At 40.2% G+C, this 22,441-nt stretch overlaps 2 protein-coding genes across 2 annotated transcripts in view; both read right to left on the reverse strand.

Annotated features, from left to right (window-relative positions):
* The window catches only part of ITGA1 (integrin subunit alpha 1), a gene marked incomplete at its 5' end in the record, with an annotated part of 163,190 nt that extends 142,090 nt beyond the window's left edge, over window positions 1-21,100 (reverse strand). Inside the window, one exon of the mRNA XM_079702706.1 lies at window positions 21,040-21,100. Coding sequence (XP_079558832.1) covers window positions 21,040-21,100 — 61 coding nt within the window. The remainder of the gene's footprint in view (window positions 1-21,039) is intronic.
* Window positions 9,687-11,321, reverse strand: PELO (pelota mRNA surveillance and ribosome rescue factor; the record flags this gene model as incomplete). The annotated part of the gene is made up of 2 exons (XM_079702708.1): window positions 9,687-10,307; window positions 10,596-11,321. 2 exons carry the CDS (start codon window positions 11,319-11,321, stop codon window positions 9,876-9,878), a joined length of 1,158 nt encoding a protein of 385 aa, XP_079558834.1. The 3' UTR covers window positions 9,687-9,875.
* Window positions 21,101-22,441: the final 1,341 nt, after the last annotated feature.

Here is a 22,441-nt window from a genome sequence, read left to right on the forward strand (position 1 = left end):
TGAACCCATGCATCAAACACAAATCTAAGAGCTTTAAAATCTACAGCAAACCATTATAAAAAGGCCGGATCTTTCTCCACATTTTCTGTCTACTCACACCATTTCCCACTATATTTTACTGTGACCCAGAGAGAGTATAAGAGCTAGAGATAAGGGTGAAAATGATTCCCAGAAAGGCAGGAAAAATTCTAACACTTATTAAGCTCTAGGCATTAAGTTCTAGGCAAGGAGTTAGGCCCAAATTTACTACAGTGATAACAGACTCATTTTCTTAAAAATATATTACTACATTTAATGAGGCAGAGAACTAATTGTGTCTCGGCTCTTCCCACTTCCCCACATTCCACACATTCTTCCACTTCCTTTCACCCAGGCTGAGAATACCGTTGAGACACACAGGGTCAGAGCACTATTCCCAGAGTTCACTCCTCCTCATAAAATAGACTCTGTTCTTTTCTCCCTTCTGCAGAAAATTCCCCTTCCTTCCACCACATCCAATCCATGTTGGCCATTTAGTAAAATGCACTACTTAGGAGAGAAGTTGTTATTGTTTATGAAGGTTATTTTCCTGAATTTTATACGAAGGATAAAATGGTGAAGAAAGAGATAGGAAAGACCCCAGGTCTTCCTGCCGGCCAGCCTCTGGGCTTTCCCCAGGCCCAAGTCAGCTCTCTGGCACTTCCCGCTTGACAGCAGGCCCAGAAGCCTGTTTCCCTTTCCCCGAGGAGGCCACCATGACCCATTCTACCCTGGACATCCTCTTTTCCAAGAATGGCTGTGGAGAGGACACGATGTCCTGTTCCCCGGCTTACTGAGCACCAAGCTCTCTTTTCTGGTTTAACTGTTTTGCTGTTAAGTCATGAGAGAGAAACGGGAGATAACAAAAATATGGAAAATACAATGGTTCTAGCATCTTTCTCTTCTTTTCAGTCATGGTCTCCTGTTTGTATTTCTGATTCCACTGATGCCTTTTTCACTTCTTTCTGAGAGTAGGAAGCAACATAACCTCCTTTCTCCATGATGTCTCTTCTCAGGTTTGTTGACTCTTCACTGCAGAGCTTAGAGAGAGCTTAGGGATTACAGGGACCAATACTTAGAAGACAAAAATTTTACCAAGTAAATTGGAGAGGAATGCTTTCAGTTTCCTTTGCCTCATTTCTCTAGAAACTAATGCAAGATCAGTGTGAGCTTCTGGAATTTAGCAGTTTAAGCTCTGATAGCACCTCCTCAGTGAAGCCAGGCTGAGTTAAGAGCACCCTTTAAGCTCTAAGATTCCCACACAGTTCTTATTCCTGTACCTATTGCAGTGCTATGATTGCTTGTTTTCTCTCTGTTTTTCCCTATCCTAGACTGGGTTTCCCTTGAAGGAAGGGACTGCGATCTTCTCTATTCACCTCATATCTCTGGGGGCCGGCAGAGTGCCTGGCACATAGTTGGTATTTAGTAAGTGGCTGTCAGAAGAACGAAATGATTCTCAGAAGAAGAAAGGCAGGAGGCAGAGTCTTTCTCTAGCAGAAGATAAATAGTTGTTCGAAGAATGGACAAATGGACTTCAAAGCTGGGTTTGAGTCTCAGTGATGCTTCTGAGAAACTGTCTTGCCCCAAGATGAAGAATTATTTGATAAAGGAGGGTTTAGGGCATTTTTACAATCCCATATTGGTCTTTGTTCACTTACCCCAACTGCCTCCCAATGTGCACTGGTGACAAGAAAATACATAAGAAATTGGAATAGGATGGACCAAACTGGAATGTGGACTCTATGAAAAACTCTCGCTTGAGCGACTTTGAGCAAGTTACCAACACTCTCTGGGCCTCAGTTGACATCCGTATCATGAAGTGAGTAGGTCAGATGACATAAAAGTTTCCATACAGCATTAACCTTTTATGATTCTAAATGATTCAGAGCCATGTACTACAATGCATTTTCAATCTGTCTCTCCCCCACCTCATCAAAAAAAAAAAAAAAGTGACTTCTACCATTGTCAACAATATACTTGGAGAGGAAGAAAAAACTCTAAATTATGGTCACAGGATCAATGAGCTGAAACACAAGATTAAAATGTTTTATATCCACAGAGCAATTTTTCACATTGGTGTCAAACAAAAATTTCTAGTTGATGTTTACACTAGGACTTGACGAAAAATTCCAGACATAAAACTTCTGGAACTTAGACTTGAACTCAGAGGACCTCCTACCTCTGAATAAATTTTACAGCTAAAATCTATTGGGATGTTTTTCTTTAACAAGTATTCGACTTTCAACAATTATATAAGTTTTCTTATTAAGACTATTAAGGTATGGTAAAACTCTGGCTATCTGGAACTGTCTTTCTAGGTATGGCAGATAGCTAAAGATCTCTTTAAGTTCGACTATCTTTTAATGATTTTTGGAGAAAAGTAATTTTGAAAGACAATACATTTCCTTGACTTCTGAATGTAATGCACCGAATGTAATTCAATCCTTTCCTCAGTATGAACACCAGCTATTATAACACAGTAATGTCCTCAGGCCCCAGTGAAAGCCTCTAAGCCTTAGACTTTTTTCTTTCGATGGTGATTCAGGATCCACCTGAGCTGTCATTTCTCACTGCAGTCACCTCCTTGTCAGCTTGGCCATTTGTGGTCATCTCTCCTTGATATCTAATTTGCTGATTAAAGCCACGGACACATATCTTAATTCATCTTTGCATACCGAAGTAGCATAGTTTCTGTTACTTAAGGTGCTACTATGTTAGAATAATGCATGAATTAAGATAGTAGGCTTAAAACATTTTTTAAAAACAAGCTTGCTAAAACTAAGTGTGAAATAGTAACAGATGCTGAGTAAAGGCTTGAGGGGCTTGGTTTAATATATAGACTTACGACAGTTTCTGTACACTTTCTAATCCTCAACTATATTTCAGACTAGAATGCCATATGACTGAGCTCCTGATTTTTCATGAAAGATGAAAAACAACAGTGGTAGGTAAATAAAAAAACATATAAAATGATTGCAACAAACTTTGGCCGATTACATAAAATTTAGTGTTACCAAATCATTTTTCTATTTCTAGGTACATCTGACCTACTCCAAACAGAAAATTGAAGAATGGAGTGGCATTCTTATATTTTTAGGGAGTTGCTTGATTGGGCACCTTATCACAGCCACCAGCTATGTGATTTTGGACAAATTATTTAACCTCTTTTGTTTTCTCACCTGAAAATAGTACTGACGAAACCTTTCTCATAGGACTCTTCAAAGAATTAAATATTTCCTTTTAAAGCACTTCCCACAGGTCTGGTCTTTAATAAGCACGTGGTTACTTTTATTTTAACATGTTGTCCATTCCTGGAGTTGGGACAGTGGTGCCAACCCTGTGCATGGCCAGGCAGTGTGGCTGCAAAGACACTGTTCTCTGGTATTTGCTGTCTGGCAGATACTGCCCTGCCTCAGTATTGGGTGTTCTGGAACCAAATGTGGCAGCCTAAGTTGAAATAAGCTCTAAGTCCTCTAGGTCTCCTACATTATAGAAAAACAGGCATTTTAAAGAATGTGGGCAATGTTGAGGGATGAAGGAAAGGGAACTTAAAAGAAGACTGGTAACCCAAATCCCTACAATTTATCATAAATGTCACAATCTTTAGCAACTGGCATCTAGAAATATAAGACCTTCCCATATTGATGTCAACTGTTATAGAATGAAAATATTCACTGCCAAAAGCAAAAATGATAGTGTCAGCAGACTTGCATACAACTAAAGTGCTGCACACAAAAGTGGATTTTCCTTGAGAAAACACATTAGCTTCTCCTAAATTTAAACGAATACATTCACAATATTCCAGTTTCCTTCCCGGTGTTCTTTACCACAACAGAATACACTAACATGTTTCTTAAGATAGAGAAATTAAATACTGAAAAATAAATGGGCTATCTTTCAATTAGTATACTTGGAAATCTACAAAGAACACTCTAAAATATGGATGATAATAGAGATAGTGATGCTGTATCAAACACTTCCTAAAAAGGAAGAATTCTTGCCATGTAAAGAAACATGATGAATGAGATTTTATCATCTCCACTTCAGCTTAACAAATATCTTTTGCCAATGCCTTTTCACAGTCTTTCTAATTTAACTATCTCCTTCCTGAACTTAGCCAATTTCTTTTTTATTTCTAGTGAAGTTTACCTGCTACTTGATGATGTTAAGTAACTCCTCAAGTTGTTCTAGGCCATTACTAGAGGCTTTATTCTTCAACATCTTAATTAGCTGCATTGCTGACTTTGAATCTTTTCTAAGTAAGGCATCCTTGATACACAGAAGTATTATACTTGCATCTCAACTCCGTTAGAAACCATTTTGGCTTTTCTGTAATACTTTTGCACTAAACTTCTAAATTGAGAATTCATCAGCAATACACACAATGCATTACGAAAATCTTGAATAGCACTTTTCTAAACTACTAAATCTTTTAAAATACGTAAACTGAATCACAGCACAAAGTTTAAATACGCTAACATCAATATGGAGGAAACTTTTATTTAGGGCTTTAAAAACTTTATCTGAAATTGTTTATTCTTTTTATAATTGCTTTTACATCCCCATTTTAGTTGTTCTTCACTAACTGAGAACTCATTTGCTGAAAAATGTGTATCAACAAAATTATGGGCTGGTCAAAATCAATTTTTAGAACAGGTATAACTTTGCAAAGTTTATGTCACAACTCTGACACTTGTGGTCCCACAGGGAGTAAAAGAGGAAGTGGTGAGGGAATCAAAGATGCACATTAGGGTAGGAGACATGAGGGCTAAGGGCCGTATAGCAGTAACCCTTCGACCTGAATGAAACAGAGCTTGCTAATAATCCCTGTACTATGGGGATCCTGAGAAAAATCTTTTAATAAATTAAATCATCACCCCCTAATATATTTTTTTAAAACTAACTTTTCATACACTAAATTAGTAAATGTACATGTATGTTAAGAGCCACTTAAAAAACATAAACACAAGTAATTTGGTTTTTGCCCCTCGACTTAGAAATTTTTATCTTAAGAACTTTTAAAAATTCAGCTTTTTATGAAATCAATACGTTAGCTATTCTACATGTATATCTCTAGTACACTATAGAGATATGTAGGGGAAAAATAATTATCTGACTATATTAAGTGTTGAAATCTATAAACACCTGTGCTTTGTTATAATACAGAGAATGAAGTAGCATTTAAAGAGATTAAATATTGCTGTTTCCCTATGCTTTGATGCCTGGCCCTCTTTTATTTCTAGTTTTCCTAATACTTCCTAGGTCATTTTTTTTCCTCCATGATTTCAGGTCTGCTTATATGCTGAACATTTCTTGTATTATTATCCCCCGCCAAATGCTTTTTCCTGAACTTCAGAACTGTATGCACAACTGCCTAAGGGACCTTCTTCTGGAGATTGATTCATTCGGTCATTCATTTAGTCATCATTTTTTTTTTTTTTTTTTTTGGGAGCATCTACTCTGTGCCAGGGTTTGTTCTTAGCACTGGGGATATAGCAATGACCTAATAGACAATACTCTCTGCCTTCCTGGAGCTTACATTCTAGATAGATGATAAGCAAAACAACTAAGTGAAATTAAGTGTTACAGAGAAAAATAAGACAAGGAATGATAAGGGAATCTTGGAGAAGGTACATTTTTTAAAAAGGCTGGTTTAGGAAGACTTCATGGAGAAGGTGATATTTTGAGCAAAAACCTGAAGGGAGTAAGTAAGCATATAACAGTCTGGTGGAAAAGCATTACAGATGTCCCACAGGCACTTCAAACCAGATTCCAAACTGAACTTAGTTTTTCCTTGCAAGTCAGCTTCTCTTCCTATTTTTCCTGTGTCTGAATTATGCCCTTGTATCTCCCACCAGTCAAGAAAAAAACCTGGAGATTTACCCCTAGACTCTACTCCTTCCATAACTCTGAACAAACCTCACGTCCCTCTGAGCCTATCTCCTAATACCTCCTCTTGGCTTTTCATTCTTACTGCCTTTGTTTAGACCATCATTTTCCTCTTAAATTTTCTAAGTGTTCTCTTAATCCGTCTCCTTGCCTCCAATCTTGCCTCCTCCAATGCATCCTTGATGCTGCCAAACAGTGATGTTTGCGAAATGCAAAGTTTATCATGCCATTCTCCTGTTTAAACTTTTCAGTGGTTTCTCCTAATGGTCGAACCTACTCTTTATTGTGGCATGCAGGGTCTGATGTGATTAGCACACTTGCCCTGCCCTCCTCCTCTTCCTGATAACCTCTCCAGGTTTATCATTTTAAGTACATTTACTGGCTCTTGCTCTATAAAGTTCCTTCTAAAAGCGACCCCTTGAAACATTGTGCCCTCTCATACTTTCTACAAGTTACTTTTTTTTTTTTTTTTTTTTTTTTGCGGTACGCGGGCCTCTCACTGTTGTGGCCTCCCCCGCTGCGGAGCACAGGCTCCGGACATGCAGGCTCAGCGGCCATGGCTCACGGGCCCAGCCGCTCCACGGCATGTGGGATCCTCCCAGACCGGGGCACGAACCCGTGTCCCCTGCATCGGCAAGCGGACTCTCAACCACTGCGCCACCAGGGGAAGCCCTACAAGTTACTTTTATCCAGTGATTTGTTTACATGTTTCTTCCCTAAACCCAGCTCAGTACTGGGTTCAAACAGGTACTAAAAAAATGAACGGATAAAATTAAATGTACTGCCCTTGATGACTGGTGTAATATAAATATGGATGCCCCATATCTAAGCTCTGGCCACAGGCGAAAGAATTTCTCTCTACTCAAACTCTAAGAAACACCCTAGAAACCCCTTTTCAACATGTAATTCAACATATCCCGATACTGAATACAAACTGCCAGTTTTATTTACTTGGAAAACCATCTGATTTAAAAGCAAAGTAGTACCTTCCCAACAAACAGCTTCTACTTTGGGGAATTCACATATACACCATTTCATCCATGTACTTTTTTTTAGCAACACAGAGAATTTCAGTTCCAGAATATATGAACTGCAGAAATTATGAGTCACTTCTGTTAAAGATACTGTGAGTTTGATATCTGGTTACAGGGATTAAAAAAGGGAACTAAAGTTAATGACTGAAAGTAATTAGAGATAAAAGAAAATTAGCTTGACAAACCTATTCTAGTGGCACCTGGGGGTGGGGGGAATCCAACTTGTATATAAGGGAGTAATGAAAGTGAAATCCAGTATCAACAGTCCAGACGTAAAATTAGCAAAATATTTAACATATAATAGACCAAGAATAGCAAAACGTAATTTTATATGTATCATATCTGGAACAAAATGAAACAAATTGCAAACTTCTCATTTATTGAGCCTAGGGAGGGCAGCAATCTTTGTTTACAGCAGGCACCTTATGGTAAATGGAAACTTACAGTACAACATTGCATTAATTTGAGAGCTATGTTTTTGACAGTGTTTCCATTTGTTACCATAGTCATTCCTTAGTAATGAACAGCAATTGGAATTAAACTACTGCATATCATTTCCAGAGACCTATGGTTCATTTTGTTTTCTATGGAATAGTAAAAACTAATTATTTGAATTAATTTTGTATTTTATATGCTCCTATCGCTATTTTGATATTTACACCTGTGCATCTAGGAAGATTTATACTCTTGATTATGGTATTGGTATAATATGTAACTTTTTAAAAATACAAATTCTTAAAGATATTTTAAATGTTATAGACATATAAACAGCCTTTCATTTAGAGTTTTATAGATAATTTAATTGAACATTGGCAGTTTAGCTCTCTTAAAAGATCTTAAAACTCAAATCTTTTTCTCTATGGCTGGCAACCCTAGGCAGAGATTAACTAGCACAGGGAGAATAAGCTATGGCTTATGTTTATCAGCTTTGATTATACACAGCAATCAACTGGGGATGTTAAGATACAGATTGCAATTCAATAGGTTTAGTGTACAGCCCTGGATTCCAGTTTCTAACAAGCTCTCAGGGGATGCTGCTGGTCCATGGACCACACTTTTGAATAGCAAGGCCTGAATCAAGGGTCTCAGCCTTGATGCCTATTGGAATCACCTGGGAGCTTTAATAATAATTTTTAAAAAACACACAAGCATTTCTAGGGGTGCAAGGTTATTTAGTCTGGGGTCCAGTCTGGGTATAGAGTTTTTAAAGCTCCCAAGGTGAAGCTAAGAGGCAGCTAAATTTGAAAACTTATGTCCTAAAATGTATTGGTTAGACTTACCATAAGCTTTTATTTCCCCTGGTTTTTATTACTAAGGATAACAGCTAGGAATAACCAGTTCTGCATAGATTATGAGCACGAGGCCCCAAATCTCCAAATTCTTCCTGAGAATATGATGCATCATCAATCAGGTTCTAACATTAAGAATCTTAGTGACTTCATATCTACACTCCTACCAAATTATTAATAACATACTTTTAATGATATCTTAAATATTCATGAACTATAACAAAATGACAAATCTGAATTATTTTGATTAGGAAGTACAATAGACATATAAAAATGTGGTTTTAAAGTATATGGAGGTGTCTACCCCTAACTACAGATAAAAAGGTTCAGATTAGTTAGGAAGTTTATAAAAAATAATCCCCAAACCTGGCACTTACACAAGGAGAAAGGCTCAGACACAGACAGGACAAGCAAAAGTTTACTTAGTGTCCTTATTTGAAGCAGACACCACTGATCCTGGAGTTACAGACTGAATTATCACTCTTTCTTCATAAGGCCTTTCCTAATTATTTTGCTAAGCTGAGATGTGTAAAAGGTCAAGATGCAATTACATTTCAAGGCCCCCTCCCTAACTCTTGGAAAAATAATGAAAATATTTTAAACTCTCAGCTGTTGGCCGAAATTCCCTAAGTATGGTAAAGAGCTGGAGTACAAATCAACTGCCACATACTAATGATGTGACTTAAACTTTCTGAACAGGCTTTCTCACCCCTAAAATAGGGCATAGACAAAGTCCATTAAGAATGTAAAAGCAAATACAAATTCAAGGTAGCATTAAACATTTAACTATGATAAGCCAAAAAATAAATACATAAATAGTGTAGCAGTGCAAAGAACTCAAGTCCAGACTGGGGACTACTTCTAGGTTTGCCACTAATAGCCCATAAGCAAATCACATACCTTAGCCTCGTTTTAAAAATAAAGGCACCTTAAATAGATTATCCTGAGAATCCTTAGCAGACCAAAGCTCAATGACCTAAAAATAACTAATTAACTGCTCCTCTGAAGCAATTATGATTAGGTCTAAAGCAAAAAACCCCCCACCTTGTTACTTTTTACATGATTGGTTTAACAAATCTCTTAAGAAAAACACATTTTAAAGTTGTCCTCAAGAAAAGTCTTCTAATTATTTAGCTATCATTTAAAATAGCAAATAAATTTAAAAATAAAAAAAAATGGAATGTGGGGGGAAATGGGGAGAAAAGGATCATTAAGAAAACCAGTGTAAGAACACCATGCCGAATTAAAATAAACAATGTAAACTGAAGATGAGATATTAAAAAGCTTTTCCTAAGGAAAACTACTTCAAAGCATGCAATATGGGATTTTACAGTCTATTCCAAAGAATATACAGGCATTCGTTTTAAAAATACAAAATGTTTCTAAGTACTGCAAATAACTCATAATTCTGAAATTAAATTATCCCAATTAATAAAGAGGGTAATACATGGAGATTATTTCCTTTTATTGTTCAGTTTGAATACATATCCTGCCAACCACAAATCACCTAGTGTGACCAAATACATGAGGAACCCCTGTAAGAAGCACAAAGTGCCACTTTTGCAGCTTTCTGTCACAAGGATGCTGAGAAAATGTAACAGTGAAGGAGTGAGACACAGGTTGTCTCGATTATTAGTTCCAATCATTAATCTTCTTCAGAACTGGAATCCTCCTCTTGGTCAGAGAGTTCAGGGACAGGGAAGCGGAGGATGGCAGCTATCCCAGTCAACTGGCTGAGCTGTTCCCCAGACACATGAAGACTGGAGAAGATCCTAACAGAGCCTGCGTTCTCCTTCACACTGTCCACCAGCCGCACGTACCGGCTCCGTGTGGCCACATCCTGGTGCCTGAAGAGCTCATCGCTGATGAGCAATGTGTCAACTGCCATGGCCTCATTGGCCTTCTCCACCTGCTTGAGTCCATAAAAAGCTCGGTCAGGTTCATGCTGTAACATTTTATAGAAGTCATCCAAGGCTTTTACTTCCCCAGCAGCTTTAGTGTCTGAAAGGCGGCTAGCTACTGTAGGGTCACAAAGGGCCTCTTTCAGGGAGTACTTGTGTCCAGAGGAGGCATGTACCTAGAATCACAATTACAGAAGTTAGACAAAAGAACCTCTTAGAGTACCCATTAAACAGCCCACAATGACCTCAAGCCAAAAGCACTGGTAAGGCTTTATATGTTTACGAATTTAAGCCAAGTTTACTATATCAATTTGCTAGTCTCTTTTCATTTCATGATCTCACTTACAATCCCAGTCAAGTTAAACCTTCCTCCTCTTGTACTTTTCCTAGTTCTAAAACTTTAGGAGTCGTTTACATAAACCCCTCTGCCCATTCTTAATTATCCCTGGGTAAGACGGTTTTACCTGAAGGAATTTGGACCGGTTTTCCAGGAGCACTTTGTTGTCCGTCTTCACGGCTTGTTGAAACATGTAGTCGCAGAACTGCTCCCTCACAAATCCTGGGCTGGCCACCAGGACGCACTTTACGACATCAAAGTGTATGTGGCGCTGGATGGCCTGGACCACCTGTTCATAGAACCGCTCCAAGGCCCGGTCGTGCTGGGAGCAGTTGCCTTTCCGTTTCCTAGGTATGTTCACTTCCACCTTGGCCCGAGTGAGGGTCATGCTGGGAGTGACTAAGCAGATATGGGCGAGGCCTTCCTGCATCACCACAGCCGCTACATCGGCGCTCCAGGCTGGGTCACAGGCTTGCTCGATGCGCTCCAGAACCACGCTGTCCCACTGTTTCTTGGCCAGGGTGAATTGGCGGTTGGGCTCTAGCTCGATGGTGTGGTAAGCCCCCATCTTGACATACTCATTCTCCTGGATGTTGGTCCCCTTGACCCGCAGCTGGCAGGCTTGAGAGTCGAAGTCGATGGCCTCCACGCAGAGAGTGAGGGTAGTGCGGACCCGGTTGCTCCCTACGCTGCCCGTGGAGGACTCCGTCTGTACCTTGCGGATGGTGGAGGCGCGCAAGCTGTCGCCCACCTGCACTAGATTGTAGGTGTGCCACATGTCCTCAGGTTCCTCGGGAACCAGGGTTACCTGGCCCGCATTGTCTTTCTCAATGTCCTTCCTCACGAGCTTCATGATCTTGGCAGGGGCTCACTGCCAGAACAAGAGGAACCGAGGGGATCCCCACAAGGAAAGGAGTAGGGAGGGGAAAGTTTAGGCCGGGAAGGGGGCGGGGTCCGGTTCCTACAGGCACTTGCCTGGCGGGAAGGAAACACTTTCTATATGACTCTAGCGGCTGGGGGGAACACTTACTCTAGCCCTTCCTTTGCGTGGTTTCGGGGCGCGCCGCGTAGAACCGGCGCGAGAGACACCGGCGAACACCTCCTCCGCGGTTCCAGCCGCCGTACAGACCGAGAGGACGACGCAGTGAGGGCGCATGCGCAGCCCACGTCCTGCCTCCCGGCGCACGTTTTACGTCCCCAACGGGGAGGCGGGGCCGCAGCTTGCGCGTGCGCAGGCGCACTAAGCCGGGAGGCGTTTCTCGGAGAGTAAACCACCCAAGGAAAGTGTACGGAATCTTTGGTGGCGAGTCCTTCGTATTAATGCTGAACTTGGACGTCCTAAGTTTTCTCTTCCACCCCTGTTTGTGAAGAATCTGGGGAGTTTGTGAGTGCAAATATATATATATATATATATATATATATTTCAGCTGTGTGCGGTTGCCACGCTACACCTTCTCCCTCCGGGTAAATGGAATTTCAAAACTTACGGAAAAGTAAAAGGAACTCAGAAAAGTGCAGACTTGGCCCCAAGGTCCAAACTACGGCCCGCTTTGCTCCTGCCTTATCCGCACTCAGACGCCACACGCTTTTTGGAGCTGGTCTGTCCAGAAGCTGTTTCTTAAGAACGACTGGTCATAGTGCGTGTGGGCCTTGAGTAACATGCCCAGCTGTTTTCTGCGCTTAATTAACCAAATCTGCATGATCTGATTAACCCAGACGTTAGAACATTGATCCCAGAGAAGGAAGAAACCATCTGTGGAATTTATCCCTGGATGGACCTCTCAGTTGCTTGATCTGATATCCTGAGAATCCCAGAATCCAAGGTTGGCAGACTCAGCTTTCCGCAGCTCAGTAGCCTGTGAAATGTTTACGGGGAGCAATTGGGTCTCAGTAGTTTAGGACGGGACCGTCACTGTCAAAGCTGAGCTGAAAGCTGAGAATTGGGGAAGTGGGGAAGGACTGTTCTACTATGACCGACCTTGATTGAATAGCTACAGAATTCATTGGTAAGAAAAACCTTACGTCACTTAACATTTGGGGGGGGGGGGAAGGAGAGGCGAGGGAGTTTGGGAAGTGGGGATTGCCTCTTAAAAGGACCAGTGAATAGAAAAAGCCTACCAAAGTTTTCTTGAGAGTTAAGATGGGTTGGAGAGAAGAGGGCACAAATCTTCCCCATTCGCCTTCCTATCTTATTGCGTATGGCATTTAAAGGGAAGCTTACCATCCTGAACTGGTGAGACAGGGATGAAAGGGAGCAATCTGATGTTGGCACAAGTCTTGATACTCAAATCTCAATTAACTTCCTCAGAGATTGTCAGGGGATACATAGGTCCCCTCCAAAGCTCTAGTACAAATTAGAACCAATATTTTGTGGCCTCTCTTCTCCCTCCTTCTCTTTCTGTACCCCCTTCCTTCCCCACCTTCCTATCATACTGAGTGTCCTTCCAAAGTTCCTAACTCAGACTGCCTTCTACTTCCAGGAGAACCCAGCAGCTTTTCACTGAGCAAGGAACGGATCACACTAAAGTGTGAGTATGGCTTGTGTCTCCAAAGGACATGTATCTTTTTAAAAGGTGCTTGTTAAGCTAGAAGAATTCTTAACTGGTAGAGTGAATGTGTGTGTGTGTGTGTGTGTGTGTGTGTGTGTGTGTGTGTGTGTGTGAGTGAGAGACAGAGAGAGAGAGAGAGAGACAGAGAGACAGAGAGAGAGGGAGAGAGGGAAAGGAGGAGATGCTTTGAGATACTCCTTGATCACCTTTCTAAGTATAATCATCCCCCTCTTGAAAAATCTGCCAAGGATCGAAAACCACAGAATCACAGTGATAGGCACACAGGGACCTTAATAAATGTTAGGTTTTTACTGAAGAGCTATCACTTACTGAATATTCAACAGGTACTTTCCTATGCTTTTTCTAGTCGTTGCCTGTAAGGTAAATATTTGTTATCCTCATACATAGGTGAAGAAAATGAATTACAGAGAAGTTAAGAAATGTATTCAAGATCACATAACCAGCATTCAAATCCAGGCCTGCTTAATTCCACACTCTCTCTTTCCACTGACACAATTCTACATTTATGGATGCTTGAAATCATCTCTGCAACCCCAAAGATTATGTGCTATTACCCACTGCCACTTCTCCTTAACTCTCACCTTTGCCAGTTAAACAAAGACTCACAGCTTAGGAACCAACCTAGGACATTTGAAAGGAAGGTCCCTTCCTTGCTCTTTTATTACTTTAAAACAGTCCTTATATTCTTTTCAACGTAATATTCCTTTTGCTCAGCCTAGGTCACCGTTGTAATTCTTGAGAAAGATCTAATATTCTACTTTAGAAAAATACACACGTATTTCGACATTGAGAATCTATGGGAAACCCCCATAGACTGTTGATTCTGTGGTTCTTTTGTTTGTTTGTTTGTTTTAATTATGAGGCACACTGCTTTGGGCTGTCTTTTTAAATATAAATGTGCTTCAGTGATTGAACATACTACAAAACTTTTCACAGAATTATTATTTAATCTGAAACGTCTGTAACAGAATTTTCTTTTTAGTAACTTCAGCTTGTTGTCGAATGATCAGGTGTTTTTCTCCTAGATTTTGTGTTATAACTTAGTCTTTCTAGATCAGTCGTTACACTTTCGAGTTATTTAGGGTTCTCATTCCCTATTAATTAAAATCCAAATTCCCTGGCATTCAAGGCTTCCAAGACATGGCTTACGAGCTTTATTTCTCCTTTAATTCAGAGTTTTTGATTTGTCTATCACTGATACCTTAAAATTAAGAAGTCACATTCTGTTTTATAATGTTACTAACAATTTAAAAAGAAGATTACTCTTAAAGTAAGTTTCTGTAAACCTATTTCAGTTTTTTGAGATAATCCATGCATAGATAAGAAAATGATTAATTTTTAAACACATCTTAATGAGGAAAAGGTCTTAAAATGTTCAAAAATAATGTATGATGACAATTAGTTTTATTATACTTGGTTTGGAAAATGATCTTTACAAAATAAATAGCCAGCACTCTGATTATAAATATCTAGTAATAATAGCAATAGTTTATTTAGAGAATGTGCTAACCTTAGATTGTACAAAGATGCCTATGTGACCTCCACAGGCAAAGTTAGGGGTCAACAGGGAGGGTTATTCAGCTAATTCAGGCAAAATGGTGAAAGGGAAAAGGGAAAGTTTTTTTTTTTTTTTTAAAGGACTTGCTGTACTCACTTACTATCTAAATTCCTGTGATTAAAAATACTTACTTGCAGTTGTCACAGAACAATACAAAGCTCCTACAAAATAAATAATTTTATCAACAAAAGTGTGTGTGTGTGGGTGTTCCTGTTTGTATGAATCTCTGTACAGTACAGGATCATTTTATTAAAAATATTACAATAAAATATGTAATTTTAGAAACTGCTCAATACCCATGCATTTTCAAACTGTAGTACTTGGCAAACTAAAACTATATAGTTAATAAGAAAATTTTGAAAGTACATTGTAATTTGTATTAATAGTATACGATTTATAATAAAACATGCAGACCATTCATCTTAATCATTTGAGGTTCTAATGTGATTGATTTAAGTGTCCTACTTAAATTTAAGAATTTACATTTATTTCAGCAGATCTCAGATAGTTCATAGAAATAGCATGTCTTCACTCCTTTTAATATTTGAATTATAATGATTTTTCAAATCAGATTTCTCACTTAATTTGTTTATAGAGCTCTACATTTGGATAAAACAATATTATTGCTTTTGCACATAAAATGAATTCTTAATACTAACCAGTACATATATTGTAATCTTCTTTTAAGATTTACTTGACTTTTTCACCTTCCTTTTAAGTTACAGAAGACATTAGATAAAAATTAGGTCCCTTCAAATATACATGGCCCTAGCTCTAACCACCAATATGATGGAATATTAGAGATGTTAGAGCTTGCCAAAACTAGCGTTATTGATCCTGTGACCTGGAACATTTTTTTATTACTTTATTGTCACCTTTCTCCTCCTGAAGCTTCCTTTTTAAAGGGAGAGTATTCAGAGGAAGGTCTGCTCTTGGGATCTGGTGAGGTTGCTGGTGCCAGAGGAGCAATTATCCCCTGAATTAGATACAGATTTGGCTCTGGAAGAGAACTGAGAAGGGGGACAATGTTCATATCTTTGTACCTAGAAGGAGTGTGCCTGAAATCTTATGATGCATGTTTTAAAAGTACAAAGAAATGTGATAGAAAATTGCATGTAGATATACTGCATGTTATTTATTATAATTTTCAGATGTGTGTTTTCCCACATTTCAACATCTCTTGAAACTTGGAGGCATCTAACCATTTAGCAATTATAATTGGATTGGCAGTACTTTTCTTTCTTAATAGTACATAAAATAACGGTGCATCATTCAATTGATGGTGTCTTCCATTCAGTTAGATATAAATATGGGTAGATGGAAATATTCCAGGTGGGGATATAATTAAAAGAGACAACCTGACCCCTTAAGTATTTTATGAGTTTGTCTGTAGTCTAGTCTTTTGTGACTCGTTCAATAACAAATTTTCAAGTGACTATTATTCTAAGATGGTAGAGATAATGCACAAAGACCCTATCCTCACACAGCATACAGCGAGCTGGGAAAACAATTAGATGTTTAATTTTAATATGTGGTATATTATAGAAGCAAAAGTGCTAAGGGCATACAAATCTTTGGGGGAGGGGGTTCAATCTATTCCAGTGGGTTCTTGGAAATCACATTCATATGGGGACTTGAGGATCGGTAACAGTGTATCTGCTTATGCAAAAGCCTGGAGACTTCAGAGGAGCTGGCACAATAGAGGAGCTGAAGGAAGCTTAATAATCATGAGGATGAGAATATATTCAGCTCATTTACATCTGTTGATACTCTACTGTACTTGCTTTGAGAGCGAATACAATTCTCCAGTCACAGACCACTCTGAATAGGCAACGTATTCTGACTTTAGCATTGTGACAACAGTTCCAAATATCTTTCATCTCAATTTCCTAACATGAATTCAGATACACTATTTTGTATTTCATACCACAGAAGAGTAGTGTAGGAAAAGAATAGCATTTTGATGCCTAATTTTCTGAATATATTTAAAACATGAGCTCCTTTATGAAATACTTAAGGGGCATATTAAAATTCAGCAAGTTCTACATCTAGTGGAAAGTTTGTTGGGTTTAGGTGTTGGAACACAGGTAGAGGAACATCCATCTAAGGAAGTAAGATCCACAGTTATAAGTTGTGGTCCAAGAGCTCATGCATCAAAATAGCATCATGACAGCAGGGAAGAAAAATAGGCAAACTAGTTTGGCATATATATTTTATTGCTACTGTCACTGCCTATTTATTAAACAAACAAACAAAAGTCCTATGAATTTATCGCTGCCTTTACAGACATCATAATGACTTAAATATTTTCACTGTCTTCCATTGTGTGTCATTGGAGGTCATTTCTTTGTTATGGGTAAGTGGCTGACTTCTTTCCATATCCAGCCATTAGCTCACTTCTTCTAGAATAGGAAATCTTGCCTGTGAAAAAAGTCACAAAAGAAGACTCCTGCTTTCAAGCTAACTAAAATGTTTCTAGGGAGGAAAGATATATAACTCAATTAGGGATAATTCTATATTTGTATTCTTAATAACCAGAGATAGTAGTCTTATTTGTTACAATTAATGTAGGGAGGGACATCATCTAATTTCACTATATACCTAAAAGTCATGGAAATAACAGACTCACTTCACCATTAATTAGATCTTTATCAAAGTCTTTTAGACAATTATGCTTGGATTTAACATTTAGAGGGCTGAGCAAGAGAGAAATGGACTTACATTTAGACAGCCTGGTATATTATTTCAGAGCATGAGAGATCTGAACAGGCTTTGCGGTTTATTAATTGGGTGACTTTGGTCAAATTAGCCTCTTAGTATTTTGGTTTGTTCATCTCTAAAATATGGATAATAGTTCCAGAATTTTCCCTTTTTCGAGATTAAAATGTAATATGTGCAAAGTTCTTGGCAGAGGGTCTCTTACCTAATACATTCTCAGAAAATATGTGCCTTTCAGCAATAAGTTGTGCTAGTTTTTCTCTGTTATCGTTGTCTCGACCCTTGTCCCCTGGGAGTTTGAATTCTGCCATTTGGACATGGCCAATGGGATGGCCGGGCAAGGCATTAGAGGGTAGAAGGAAAAGCAGGGGTATTCATTTCCCCTGCTTTCTCCCTGCTCTGCTTCAACTTTGGCAGTAGCTGCATTCTTCTTCTTATGGCCACAGCTCCTGTCCCGTGGTCCCCTCTCCCATAGCCAGGGTTCACAGTCAGGCTGACACTGCTGCCTTCTCAGGCCTAGGAACGGCAATGGCTTTTCTTCTCATGTTGCTTCAGGTACTTTCTTTCTACTATTGCTCATTCTACGTGCTCCAGCCATCTTTTGTCAGTTCCTTTATATGATTCTGACAGCAGTCCCTTGATTTAATTTTTTTCAGTTAAATCCTTTATATACGCCACTAGTTTTTTTTGCTGGGACTTTGACATATATAATATAACAATAAAGGGCTTCCCTGGCGGTGCAGTGGTTAATAATCCACCTGCCAGTGCAGGGGACACGGGTTCAAGCCCTGGTCCGGGAAGATCCCACATGCTGTGGAGCAACTAAGCCCGTGCACCACAACTACTGAGCCTGCGCTCTAGAGCCTGCGAGCCACAACTACTGAAGCCCACACACCTAAAGCCTGTGCTCCGCGACAAGAGAAGCCACTGCAATGAGAAGCCTGTGCACCACAGCGAAGAGCAGCCCCTGCTCACCGCAACTAGAGAAAGCCCGCACACAGCAACAAAGACCCAACACAACCAAAAATAAATAATTTTTTTTAAAAAGCTTAAAAAAAATAACAATAAAGACTTTGGACTTAGAGAAGGGCATCTTTCTTGATGAATCATTTTTAAATGTTGGGAAAAGCTAATACAAGGCAGTTCTAAATATAATGGGAGGTTTACTGGGATGGTTTGTTGGGTAGGTGGTTGTTGGGATGTAAACCCAGCTTTGAAGACTGGGGAGAGTTTGTTTAGATGGCAGGGGGTGGTAAGAAAGAAGGGTGGAGTGCTCTTCTAGATGCAGAAAACAAGATTACGTGCACAGTAGTAAGATGAGCATGAAGATTAGGGGGAAATAAGGAAATGGGACTGGCTATCATGGGCAGTTTATGTTCAGAGGTTTTGGTAGGCAGAACAATGGTCTCTCAAATATCTTCATTTTCTAATCCCTGGACCTTCAAATATATTACCTTATATGGTAAAAGGGATTTGGCAGATATGATTATATTAAGAATCTTGATATGGGGAGATTATCCTGGATTATTCAGGTGAGCCCAAAGTAATTAGGATTTTAATAGGAGGAAGGAAATAAGGTCAGAGTCAGAGAAGGAGATGTGATGATGAAGCAGAGTCACAGGAAAAGATTTGAAGATGCTACTTTGCTGGCTTTGAAGATGAAAGGTGGAGCTGCAAGCCAAGGAATGCAGGTTGCCTCTAGAATCTGGAAAAGGCATGGAAATGGATTCTCCCCTAGAGCCTCCAGAAGAAATGCAGCCCTGCTTGCATCTTGATTTTAGCCTAGTGAGGCTTCTGACCCACATAACTGTAAGAAAGTAAATTTGTATTGTTTTAAGCCAGTAAATCTGTGGCAATTTGTTACAACAGCAATAGGAAACTGATAGAGGCATAGTAGGAGAGAGAGGGTGCTGGATTAGGGCAGACCCTGAAAGGTTAGTTGAGAATTTTCGATTTTATCTGAAAGATAACAAAGAACCACCAAAGATTTTTGACTAAAGACTAAGGTATAATGAAAATTATGTATTAGGAAGATGAATTAGAGGTTAAGTTCAGAATGAAGACAAGGTGATGAGTTCTGCGGTACTGTGCAAGGGTGGGTATGGTGATAAGACCCCAGATTAGTTGTGGACTCTATGAATTGATGAGAAGTTTGTTAGGAAGCTGACAACATGATGACTGACAGGGTAACCAACAAAGGAAAGGAAGATGTCAAATTTCAGGTCCTTATTGTGTTGTGAAATGGGCATAAATATAGCACATATAAGGAACCTGTTGATTCTGAGATAATAACTTTAAACTCTAAATTTCAATATGATTGAATAATATATGTGTATAGATATAGATATAATACATATATACACACACAAAAGAGAATTAAATGTAATTTAGAAACGTGTATGCATTATTTTCCTTTAAGTTCCTTCTTGGATTTAGCAAGGTTTATTACCCCCAACAATTGCAGAAAACCCACAGTATACAACTTGTGGCTGTTTTAGGCATGGGGAAATAAAGTAGTTGAATTTAAAATATATACATATATGTATAAGAAATTATAATTTGTTTCTGTTTTTTCAAGTTTCATTCTTTTTAGAGGATATGCAGACCTCGTTTGATCATTTCTGCATTAGTGACTGCTTATTTAGTAAAATGAAAAAGGTACAACTTGAGTAGTTAGTAAACCATTCATATTTTGCACAACAAGAAGACAAAAATGCAAACAACCTCCAAAAAATTTGAGCTGGAGAAAAGTCATAGGTCAAACACATGTAAAGGGTAGTGACAGTGGCTGATAAGGTCAACCATTCACTGGCTGTAAAGTGGTTCAGAAGTTGCCACTGTTTGGATTATTGGCCCTTTTCACACAAAGCTTCACCCTATCTGCCTTCTCTTTCTTTCACCCTTGCAACTTTTCCCTCTCAGTCAGTAACTGGTAAAAAAGATCTGACCACGGGTTAATCATTTGGAAAATCTTAGAAAATGCTACGATTCAACCTTTTTTCTAAATTGAACGTAACTTTGCATCTCCACTGTGTTTAAGTCTCTCCTGAAAGATAGCTATTTATGCACAAGTAACAATACTATATTTTGCATTTAAAAAATTTAGTCGGCTGTGTGATATTTACAAAGTAAATGTTCACTATTCCTTCCTCACTTTCAATAGGTTCCTTCTCCTGGGTGTTAACACAGAAACATCATTTCGAGACAGGAGGCAGCTTTACCTTGCATTCTTCCCTTTCCTCATTTTGTAGCGGAAAATATCTTGAGTACTTGACAGCAAGAAAATGAATAATACCCACTCCTGAGCAACCTGAGGGTAGGAACTTTGCATATAAATCAGGGGCCCGATAGTTACCTCCCTCAAAAAAAAAAAAAAAAAAAGGAAGGTCGAAGCTATCAGCAAAGTCCTAAAATACCACGTATATTGTCAAAACAACTTTAATTTGAAAAGTCAGTTCCACCTTGTAAAGTTTTTAGCACCGCTCCCGCCTAACATTGGGGTGGAAGGTTTTGAAACGACGTCAAAAGTAATTCATAACAAAACCCAAACGCAGCAACTGCTTTCTGTACTCCAACCTGCCCAGAGTACCTGGAGCGCCGGGAAGTGGATCCGCGCTCCGTTCTCCCCTATGGGCCGAAGCTCTGCATGCCTCCCTCCCCACTTTAAGCCCCTAGTCTCGAGTCTCGAGCGCAGGAGATGCCCAGAGAAAAGCAGGGTCACTCACCGGTGAGGAGCCAGCAGCAGGCGACAGCGACCCCTGGGCTGGCGCGGCGCCGGGGGGCCATAGCTGGAGCGGCCGCAGCGCCCGGGGGACGCGCTGGATCGGAGGGAAGGACTCGGCGAAACCACGCGCTGGAGCCTTGTTGCTCTGGGCCACTCCGCCCGCTGCCGTGGGTCTCAGTCGCTGGCCCCGCTGGCCCCGGCGCCTGGGAGCAGCACAGCGATTTCCTGTGTTTTCGACCAGCCCCTCTAAGTTCGCTTCACGCTTCTCGCATCCCAGAGGGATTGCCACATCTCCCCGCCGTTCGCACTCTCGGGCTCTGAAATCCCACTGGCAGCCTCCCAGGCTCTTTCCGAGACATGGACAAATAAAGCCAGCTTCGCGGGTCCTTGTTTAGGCTAAAGTCCACGAGCTGCGAAGCAAACCTTAAAGGGACATCTGCCTTTCATTGAGAGGGTGATTCCGCTCCCCACGCCAACTCCCCAAGGTAGTAGGAACGCAGCCGAGGGCCGGACCTTCGGAGGGTGTCTCCAGCCCAGTGGCCCCGCCTTCGCACCCCTCACTTCTCCCCGGGTCTGGGCACTGAGGGCACTTTCAAAGTGCCGGGCTCCTAGACCCTTAAAGGGAGGCTGCTTTCCTGGGGTCCGATTGCGCAGAAGGGATCGGCCCGTTTATGCAAGTGAGCAGATCTGGTAACCCCCGTGCCTCTCCTGTGGACACTTGAACTTCGCTGTCCAGCCTTCTCGCACTAATAGTGGGTGGGGGCGTCCACCCCGACACGCCCCGCTGAGGGCTTGGCTTTCACTTATGGAGGGTTTCCTTCCTTTATGGCGATTCGTGGTCACAGGGAGGCTTTTCTTTGGGGAGACTGTGATAAGCTGGGGGAAAGGAGAACCAAGACTGGGGGAAAACAAGAAAGAAAGAAATGCAAGAGGGAAGCGGGAGGGGAAGGAAGGGAGGAAAACAGTCTCGTTAGAAATGGAATGTGTGTGGGCAATTTTGTTTAATCTGAATTAGGATGTTTGTACACTGGAAGTTGAATCTAATAAAGAATTTAGGGCACTGTTTTATTTCTTGTTGCTACAGACTTTTATAAGTAAGAGTGCTTTAAGTCGGTTGCATGTTACTCCCTCCTTCCTCGCTCCCACTACTCTAAGGAACTGAGAATTGGGAAGGTAAGTTGGCCCGTCAAAATGCTGGGGCTTGGACCGCCCTCCCTAGGAGACCCAGGCCACTTAGGAGTTTGAAATGCTTCCCCTGTCTGGTGAGTTGTACATCCTTTGAGTCAAGAGCCACATCTACATGTTAGCTTCACCGAATACTTGCTGTTTTTAAATCAGCTGTGTTTTAGTGGTTTTGAGAATTTCAAAGAAGGGGAAGGAGTGGATGAGTGGATTTGTGTTTA

Source organism: Hyperoodon ampullatus (genome assembly GCF_949752795.1).
Source record: "Hyperoodon ampullatus genome assembly, chromosome: 4".
Lineage (NCBI taxonomy): Eukaryota > Metazoa > Chordata > Mammalia > Artiodactyla > Ziphiidae > Hyperoodon > Hyperoodon ampullatus.